At 39.8% G+C, this 10,314-nt stretch overlaps 1 protein-coding gene across 1 annotated transcript in view; it reads right to left on the bottom strand.

Moving 5' to 3' along the window:
- Positions 1 to 2,334: 2,334 nt before the first annotated feature.
- LOC112141399 (polyunsaturated fatty acid lipoxygenase ALOX15B) overlaps positions 2,335 to 10,314 on the bottom strand; it is a gene marked incomplete at its 5' end in the record, with an annotated part of 11,353 nt that continues 3,373 nt past the window's right edge. Inside the window, 10 exon segments of the mRNA XM_036210777.1 lie at positions 2,335 to 2,697; positions 2,914 to 3,084; positions 5,104 to 5,204; positions 5,714 to 5,782; positions 6,717 to 6,785; positions 7,303 to 7,344; positions 8,454 to 8,575; positions 8,986 to 9,155; positions 9,230 to 9,316; positions 9,403 to 9,606. Coding sequence (XP_036066670.1) covers positions 2,518 to 2,697; positions 2,914 to 3,084; positions 5,104 to 5,204; positions 5,714 to 5,782; positions 6,717 to 6,785; positions 7,303 to 7,344; positions 8,454 to 8,575; positions 8,986 to 9,155; positions 9,230 to 9,316; positions 9,403 to 9,606 — 1,215 coding nt within the window.

Raw genomic sequence — 10,314 nt, 5'->3', positions numbered from 1 at the left:
TACAATTAACTACATCCTTCTCCAGTTTTTCTATGTTAGAAGTAAACATCTCTTCTAGCTTAGCAAGACTAGCATCAACATAATCCCTGAAACTGCTTTCTCTGTTAAGGGAGCTGGTCAGTGTGTCTCCAAAGTGAACTTCTAATTTAGTAATTTGATCTTTCAAGCTGGCAACATCCTGAGCTATATTTTCATGATCCGTTTGTGCGTTAGGATCCAACTCTTTATCTTCAGTTTCAACATTGTCCTCACATCCCTCAGGATATACATTTTCAGCATCACCATCATCATGATCAACTGGTACAGGATCATCAACATTTTCACCAGCACTGTCTTCCTCTTTATCATCATTCTCATTTAAATACAAAGAATTTAGCAAAGAAGTTATTTCACTAGCAGAGTTACCTCTTCGCGTGACAAACGGACCCGCAGTAAAATTTAGGTCATCAAAGACATGACTGGTGCCTGGCACAGCAACAGGTGTAGTCAGTTCATTTACCTCCTGACATTTTGAAGTTGCCATTTTTCTTACCAAAAAAATTAAACTATGTAAATAGTCCTATATTGAAAGAAATTAGTTCCCCATACTGGCCACCATATGTAACGAGTTGCATGAATTACACTCTTTACCTAAATCAGGGTTTAACTAATTTCCCTTTTTAATCAACACAAACTATTCAAACAAACAAACACATATTTTTTAAATTCCCCCCCCAAAACAAAATGAAAAAAATGTCCTCTTATTCTTTTCAGTCTCTTTAGGCTATTTAGTCTTTCTTCCAGTGTTCATGTAAAATTCCAGTGTCCAAAAAGTATAGATCCACCAGGAACAGAAGTCCAAAAAAAAAATGGAATGGTCTCACCAAAATGGATATGGTTGTGGTTTCCTCCCTTAGTCCAGCCTTTTGTGGGTAGGTTATCCTTTTTTAATTCTTTCTGGGGTCCCTCGTAGCCTTCCCCAGTCTTTTGTCTTCTTCCTCCATCTGACCGGCCGCCGACGCCCCAAACTTTTCTCTTTTTATTTCCTTGCTGGTGACTCCGCCCACTTCCTCCAGAATTCACACAATACAACACAAAAATTCTGCACAGTATATATATATATATATATATATATAAAAAAAGTTTCTATTAGTTTTAGAGCATGAGTATTTTCAAACCCCTGTGGACTTAATTCATATAATTCTTTTTATTTATTTTGTCCACTGGATACTTTTGTGGCAATGCTACAACGGGGCTATCAATATTTGGTCGACTGGGAGGGTTATGGTCCTGAGGAGCGTTCTTGGGTTCCTGCCCGCTTTATTTTGGATCCAGATCTGATTGCCCAGTTCCACCGTGACCATCCTGGTCATCCGTCAGGTGCCGGCCGTTGACGGGGGGGTACTGTCATGACCTGCTGCAGCTCTGCCAGTTTCCTCCTCTGTGCTCATTAGCAGGTCAGTGGATACACCTGTGCTGCAGCCTTTAAAAGCCTGCTCCTTCTCCCCACTCACTGCTGGATCGTCTCATTGCCTCAACGCCTGTTCCTGCCCTCAACGCCTGCAATCCTGCTCTCAGCCTGTGACCCTGCTCCTGCTCTCAGCCTGCGATCCTGCAATCCTGCTCTCAGCCCCTGGTCCCCTCCTGAGTTGTGAGTCATTTTCAAAGCCCGTTTTTGAGGACACTTTCTGTTTGGATCTCTTTTGTTTTGGATGTGGACTGTTTGAACCTCAGGACCCACGAGGAAGGATTCAACCCATCACTTCTGAACTCTGCCCCCCCCCATTCTGCCATTGTCACAAAGAAGCCTACGCCCCAGTGGACCAGAGGTTCCCCCTCATCATCAAGCTCCTTTGTCTTAAGAAAATAAAGACACTCTTTTTGCACTCTTGGGTCTGCTAACCTTGGCTGTTCTTTACACCACACCCTGACAGTACTGTTATTTTTAGTTTCTACTCATTTGAGATTATTTTTTTAAAACGAATAACCTTCTTGAAGACGATTGCTAAATCTCTAGGGGTTTATCTCCCACACTAGACCAAATGTGTAAATACATTTTTTTAAAATGCAAACTTTTAGTAGAGTATTTATCTGTAATTATTTAGCTTGAAGTATTTAACACTAATAAGAATAATAAATATCCGATTCCTAATCGGAATACATTTGATTCAGATTAAACTGTGATCAGGCCCAGTTTCTGATCGTGATGGAATCAGGACATTTTAATGTAAAGCTTTGATTGATCGATGCCCTCAGATGATGTGATGAGATATCCAGACGTGTCTGCCAATACTTCTGATCAATGAGCTTCAGAATGAAAGAGAAATATAACAAACACTGAGACGATCAGAGCAGTTCTCTTAATGTTTATTGTTTGTCAGTAGTTTCACAAGAAAACAAAGAATAAAAGTCAGAGGTGCAATAAACTGATGTAGATTTAATCACACATTTATAGAGTGAAAAAGAGAGATCTAGAAACATTTGATCATTAATCTTAGGCTGAAGTGGAGCGTCCCTCCAGACCTGCACATCTTCACTTCAGATGCTCACACTGTTCTCCACCAGCTTTGGGTCCAGGTAGGTGTACGGCAGGTCCGCGCCTTCGTTTCTTTTGTTGATTTCTTTACTCAGCTTCAAGAGCTTCTTTTGGAAGATTCCTATTTTGTCACAAGGCATGTGTTCGGTGAAGTACTTCCGTTTGAAATCAGGGAGGAAGCTCTGAGGAGAACAAAGACATTTGGCATCAGCAAAAGACGGAAGATTTCTTTGCACGAGAATCAGATGAAATGTTCAAGCTATCACAGTTAAACTATGGATGTGAAGAACTTTTACTCTCTTTTTCGACTATGATTTAAAAAAATTCTCAAAGACAAAAAAAAACAAATAGAATTCCCTCTAATTCATACCAAGAACCATAGATTATTGACGACTTACTGAATCATGGGCCTGCATGCTGAGCACCCAGGAAGTAGCCATGCCCAGAATTATTATTGAAATGCCAGGGAGTGTCTTCAGGATCCTTTCCTCAGTCACAGTGCCCTTTTCGGTGGGTGGGGGCTCCTGCATGGTGGGGGGGCCGTTGGGCATCCAGCCATAAAAGTCATACTGCAAAAATTGCATTTTTTTTAATCAAACACATCCAATCATTGCTGTCATTTTGAAGAAGTTCGTTTTCCTAAAGTTTGATTTTCTGTGATCATTTGATGCTATTTAATGCAACCATGATTTGCATTTTGCATATTTAACCAACTGAGGCTTAGTCATATTTTAGTAATATTCTAGTAATATTTTTTGAGGGTCAAAATGTAACATTGTTACAATGTAACAAATTTTTATCAGTTGATTCTGATCTCCTATTCTAAATAAAGGTATAAACGATGGGGATTTACAGTAATACAAATATTTCATTTTCATACATCCAGTGAAAAGACAGACACAGAAACAAATATTACATTAAACAGTAAGAATCGTGGTTCGATTCGTGAATCGAATCCCTCCTAAGCAACGATCCACAGCCCCAGAGAGATGCCAGCTCAGAGCCCAGGAGGAGCGTGGCGAGACAACCCAGCCCCGGGCAGACCGTGAAAGAGTCCTGTCGAACAACTGCCCTCCTAGTAGAGCTGCTTGGGGTGAGGAAGTGCTGAAACTGGAACCGCGACTGAGCCAGGAGCCAGATATTAAGGGGAAACAACGTTGGAATGGTGTGGTTATGACCCACCCCTCTTTGGGCTAAGTACCCCTCTGTTGCTTTTTATCTTTTTAGTCACCCAGGAGGGGTTGGTCTTAGTCGTTGGTTTGTTTTGTTTTTTAGCAGCCTGGTATTTTAGCCAGAAACTCCTGGGTTATTTTCTCTTTTTTTGACAGGTTGCTGCTTAAACAAAATGGACAGAGGACCCAGGTACCCCCTTTAGATTCAATAAACTCTTTCTCCCCTTTGAACTGCAGGTTTCTTGTCTCCACACACCTCCAAATCAAAGAACCCTATGGGGTTGTCACAAAAACTTTCAGGTAAGTTTGCCAAAAAGTGGTTTATATTCAAAAAGACAAAGTAATAATCACTTTGCAGACAAGGCGAAAGACTTCAACAGTCGTCTGTCTGTCTGTCTTTCCCAAGTTGAAACAATCATGTTTAACAGGAACGTTTGCAGCTTTTGACTCAACAAAAACTGATCCAAAGTCCCCATCATGAAGAACTAATAAACAGACATCTTTTATTCATACAAACTAAACTTTTTTGTGACACTTTAAATTCATGAAGCCATTATACAACTATGGGAAACCTGGATTGAAAGGCTGTTATTTGAAATGTTTAACAACAACAGAAATCTGTTTTAATGACACATCTGTTTGTCTAATTTAGGATTAAGAACATTACTTATGATGCTTCAACAAAACATAGAAACATTTACAAAGAAAGAGTCATCCTCAGTGACTGATCGGGCCTATAATTCATTACATTTGAACAGCCATGATTTCATGAAGGAGCTTCAAATCTCTCTGCTTTTCTTAAAAGCAGTTTTTATTTCCACTACAAAGGAAAAAACTGACAAAATAAAATCGGATTTGTAATATGATTCCATTTTCTCTGTTTTTTCAACAAACATTTGTTGGTGCTAATTACTGAAGAAACAGTTATTATTAAATGTTAACATCTTGTTGTTCAGTCAAGGAAATCTATTTCATTCTATTTTGTTTTGTTCATAGGTTTTTACTGAACCTAATTCCTGAAGTTATTTTTGTTTCAAACATTTCCCCACAAAGTGGAGTCAATTTGTTGCTAATATTCTGCTAAATCTTTGGTTGTGGTTCTTCCCTCAGCTGTGCTTGCCTGACTGTGACATTCCCGCGGTGTTATCATTTGTTTTTTATGATTCTCTATTTTTTTGCTTTTGACATTGTTCTCAAGTGATTTCAAAAGCCCTCCCCTAATAAAACAACATACTTGATGTTTACTTAAATGGACCGTTCCAGCTGGTTTTGGAGCAACATACCGTCTGTGAAATATAGTTCCTGACTTTGTTGTTGGCTCTGGCTGAGACAAAACTAAGCCTCTGTTCACATATTTTAGTGCTTTTGTTTTGAAATGATTATATGAATAAAGAAACTTCTGAGTTCCAGACTCACCTGTCCTGAGTTCACGGCTGCATGCTGTGCAGAGCAGGTGAACATCACCATGGTGACAAACTTAAACAGCTCCTCTTTAGTTTCCAAACTCTTTGGGATTTCTGAGGATGTGAAGAAAAACCTGCATCACTTTCAGATGTTTAGGTAAATAGATGAATGCTTGTTTTATATTTTAAAACATGTTTAAATAAAAAAATGCACTAAAGAACGTATAAATGGTTCATGTGAGAAGAGTATGATGAGCAGAAGACAATAGAGCAAAAGGATGGGATTTATTGCCCCTAAAAAAAGCAGCTGAAAGTAACTGGGAAGATCTGCTAAGCAGTGACTCCGATAGTTCTTGAAGAGCTGCTTGATTTTTATTTTGATTTCTGAAAATGTTAACAAGAAACTTGCATTACTTTCAGACAGATAGATAATGTAAAATATTTTTTAAAATACTCTAAAACAAGTTTAAACAAGAACATATTTCTGTAATGTACTGAAGGACTTGAATGTAGTTCATGTTAACAGAAGAGGATGAAGATGGGCGGGGTAAATGGAGCCAGGGGATTGGCTGTACTGCCCCCTGAAGGAAGCAGCTGAAAGTGACTTAAATACATGTGCTCACCAGTATTTCCTGTGGACGGCTGGTTTCCAGTTGTGGGTTTCTCTGGCTTTTCTGAAGATTGAAAAAAACCTGCAACAATTTCAGACCTTTAGGTAAATGAATACAGTGAGGCTAAACATGTATAGTCAGCCAACAATTGGGTAAATTCTGCCACTTAAAAAGATGACAGAGGCCTGTAATTTTCATCATACATATACCTCAACTATGAGACACAAAGAGGTCAGAGGAAACCAGAACAGAACTTTTAGATCAGAACTCTACTGTTTGGAGGTGAAAGAATGCTGAGTTGCATTCTAAGAACACCATGTCTGCTGTAAAGCATGGGGGTGGAAACATCATGGTTTGGAGCTGTTATCAGCAAAGGGACCAGGATGATTGATCCGTTTAAAGGAAAGAATGAATGAGGTATGGTCAGATTTTGAGTGAAAACCTTTCATCAACATTGAAGATGAATTATGGCTGGATGTTTCAGCATGACAACCATCCCAAACACACTGCCCTGGTAATGAAGGAGTGGCTTCAGAAGAAGCATTTCCAGGTCCTGGAGTGGCCTAGCCAGTCTCCAGATCTCAACCCCATAGATAATCTTTGTAAGGAAGTTGAAAGTCTGTGTTGCCCAGCACCTACAAGCCATGCTAAAGCTAACGACCGACCTTTAAGGAATCAAAGATGGGAGGGGCTTTTATACTGGGGCTGCAGTGAATGATGACATGTAACTTCTGAAATGACATGGGACTTGCACCAATTGACCAATCACAAAATTCAACTGTAATACCTAGTTTCAACCTGTAGCACACGGGCGGTTTTTGACTATATTTGCGGTAATTAAACAAGTTTATTTTAAATTGTCAAAAATGTGGCAGTGACCAAAAGAGACAGAACTCTAAAAGCCTCATTTATAGAGGTCAACAGCCAAAAAATTTGATTTGGTGTTTAAAGACCTGATTGGCTGTACTGCCCCCTGAAGGAAGCAGCTGAAAGTGACTTAAATACATGTGCTCACCAGTATTTCCTGTGGACGGCTGGTCTCCAGTTGTGGGTTTCTCTGGCTTTTCTGAAGATTGAAAAAAACCTGCAACAATTTCAGACCTTTAGGTAAATGAATACAGTGAGGCTAAACATGTATAGTCAGCCAACAATTGGGTAAATTCTGCCACTTAAAAAGATGACAGAGGCCTGTAATTTTCATCATACATATACCTCAACTATGAGACACAAAATAGAGAAAAAAAACACATTGTCTGATTTTTAAAGATTGATTTGTGAATTATGTTGTAAAATAAGTATTTGATCACCTACAAACAAGCCAGATTTCTGTCTCTCTCAGACCTGTAACTTCTTTTATAAGACGATCCTTTGGCCTCCACTCTTTACCTGTATTAATGCCTATCTCTGTAAAAGATACCTGTCCAAAACCTCAAACAGTCACACTCCATACTCCACTATGGCCAAGACCAAAGAGCTGTCTAAGGACACCAAAAACAAAACTGTTGACCTGCACAAGACTGGAAGACTGAATCTGCAATAGATAAACAGCTAGAAATCAACTGTGGGAGCAATGATTTGGAAACTTAAATACATGTGCTCACCAGTATTTCCTGTGGACGGCTGCTCTCCAGTTGTGGGTTTTTCTGAAGATTGAACAAAACCTGCATCAATTTCAGACCTTCAGGTAAATTAATACAGTGAGGCAAAAAATCTTTAGTCAGCCAACAATTGGGTAAGTTCTCCCACTTTATCATAGGTATACCTCATGTATAAAGGTGCTTTCACACCCAACGCGATTTAGATGACAAATTTGCGTGCCCCGCCCCTCCTACGCAGCTGCTGTGAATTCACTTCTCGCCGCCTGACAAAGAATGTGTTCCTGACACTGCAGCCACACGTAGGAGGAGATAGCAGCTCTGTCTGTGGATATCTCTCTTAGAATGAATGGGAGACACATATGGTGACGAGGAAGAAGATTTATTTATTGTGAAGAGAACATCGGTAATCATGTCTCCATGTTTGGGTTTAGGATTATTATTAAAAGATTATTAAAAGAAATATCCTGAAATAGTATTAAATGATTTTCTCGGTACTGGAGCTTCTGTCTCACCCTGAGGGGTGTCTGGATGACAGCTGCTTCCGTGGTGTCTCTGGATCTTTGTGACTGAGTTTGAAGGATGTGCCGCATTAACCCAAGAGAAGGGAAAATAGGGGACCTTTATCATCATTGTCTCGGGGAAAATAAGTAAAATATCACAGTTAAGGAGACGTGAGCATGCTGTCTCTCTCCCGGCGTATTGAGCTCCACTGAAGTCCGGGAGTCTGGTTGCTGCCAGAGAACCGCCGCGGTGCGACAGAACTCTGAAAACGTCTGTCAAACTTCAGGTATTTACATTTTGGCTGTGCTGCTCGATTTACGACTCGTCACTCAAATCCAGCTGTTGGCAGTCCTTTGTGCCGCTCCAGTCGCTCAAATCACGCCGCAGGGCTTCACTTCGCCTCAGAGTGCACCTCTACCATTAATTTAACATTTAAACTGGCCGTCTCTGCCACGCGAATCGTGTTCAGTGAAATCCCATTGTCTGATTTTTAAAGAGCTGATTTTTGAATTACAGTGTGAAAAAAGCATTTGATCACCTACAAATGAGCCAGATTTCTGTCTCTCACAGACCTGTAAGTTCTTTCATAAGAGGATCCTCTGTCTCCACTCTTTACCTGTATTAATGGCACCTGTTTGAACTGGTTATCTCACCTGTCTTTGCTTCCCTCAGAAACCCATGTTCAGAGATTTCCTTGATCCAGTTCTGCAGCTCTTCATCGTCTTTGACGTCACTGTCCTCGCCATAGTAGTAGCTGAGAGTGTCCTCCACAAAGCTTTGAGAGTCAGAGAAGCAGTCAGTAAAATGCATTCACACATCAAGCACTGCTGAGGTTGAAAACTTCTCAAACATTTAAAGGCTGCTTTACATGATGAATCATTATTAAAATCATTAATATGACCTGATTTCATTACATAACCACATAGAACAACAGAAAATGTGGAGATTATTTTGTGTTCAGATCTGATCTGAACATGGACTGAAACCCTACAGGTCTGACACACAGATCATCTCTAACTTCTGTTCTTCAAACTGTGAGAAGTGCAGCTCCTTCATGGATCATCTCCACCACAGCTCATTCTGCAGCATCACTTCTTCCACACAAAGCAGAAACCCTGAACTCTCTCCACACTGTCTGTCTCAAACATGGACTTTGAAGACGGCAAACAGAAACTTTCTGTGAACCTGTGCATGATGTTCCACAGCTTCAGTCCGTCTTCTTTGTAGTAGAAGTTTTTCACATCGTTCAGACCTCGGTCCTCGATATCATCAGGTATGCAGAGAGACTGGTAGGTGAGGTTGGAGAGAGATTTCTCCATGATGGTGAGCATACCTGCTCCACCAGAAGCTGTAAACTACAGAAAAGACAAAACAAACATTGATATAAGACTTAAGAGGATGAAACTGTGAGTCTTTCTTCTTTACACACTTCAGTGAACACTCCATCTTGGGAGATGAGGTCATTTCGAGCCTTTACGTTGATCTGCAGAGTGTAGCGTGTGTGACGGATGAGTATCTGAATCAGAGCAGACGTTTCTTCAAATGTGCAGCAGTGGTTTCTGTGGAATGAAGTGTTGCTGCTAATGTATCAGCTTCAGGTACCTTGTGAACAGGGTGCACTCTGGGTAAGTTTCTTTTTAGAGCAACGGCAAAAACCTCAGCCAGCAGGTGAGTGCGCAGCAGGTGATAGTTGAGCTCATGCAGGTTGAAGTCTGCACTTCTCACAAACAGCTTTGCCAACAGCCAGTCATTCTCAGAGTCAGAGGGAAGGAAGACGGGGTTGTCCGGTCCTGGATTCTGCTTCAACTGCAGGAGAAGATCAAACAACAAATCAACTAATGATCTGAATTAAACATTTAATCAACTTCAGCAGTCCTTTTGTGTTGCAATTTTCTTTGTAACATAATGTTCTGTTTATTTTACATTTATTTATTTAACTTTTATGTATACAAATGATGTAAATAAGACCTACATAAAAAGTTAATGTTGTCAATATTAACATGTAAACGAGACTCTGCGTCTGTTCTGTGTTTGACTGTTTATTCCAAAACATTTCAAGACAAAAGTTTTGAGACCAATACATTCAATCATTGGTTTCTCAGAGTTCTTGATAAAATAATCAAAGCTAACATCAAAATGCTCTTTCATTGATTTACAATCCTTTCCAACTGCGGTCAAATGAGCCGCCGTTCACATTTCCGTGGTCCACTTTTTGATCCACTTTGAATACATTTTTTTTCTCTTTTCTTTTCTCATATTTTGGCAGCTATCCAGTATTCCCATTTTAGTCCAGTTCTGGAAAATTGTTTTATATGCAAACATCATCTTTTCCACCAACCAAATGTAAATTCATGTTTTACAATTCATTTAATAATAATTAAGTGTAGAAAATAACACATTTAAAATGCATTGATTGATTGTCTGGAACTGCCTTTGTGCTTTTTCAAGGTAATCTGAAATGGTTTGGGCTTTTGACTTTAGTTCTGTTGAAAGGGTGTAAAGATGGATCAATTT

Source organism: Oryzias melastigma, unplaced genomic scaffold (assembly GCF_002922805.2).
Source record: "Oryzias melastigma strain HK-1 unplaced genomic scaffold, ASM292280v2 sc00240, whole genome shotgun sequence".
NCBI classification, from domain to species: Eukaryota; Metazoa; Chordata; class Actinopteri; order Beloniformes; family Adrianichthyidae; genus Oryzias; species Oryzias melastigma.
The sequence above is the reverse complement of the archived record's forward strand: the minus strand, read 5'-3'. Positions and strand labels throughout refer to the sequence as shown.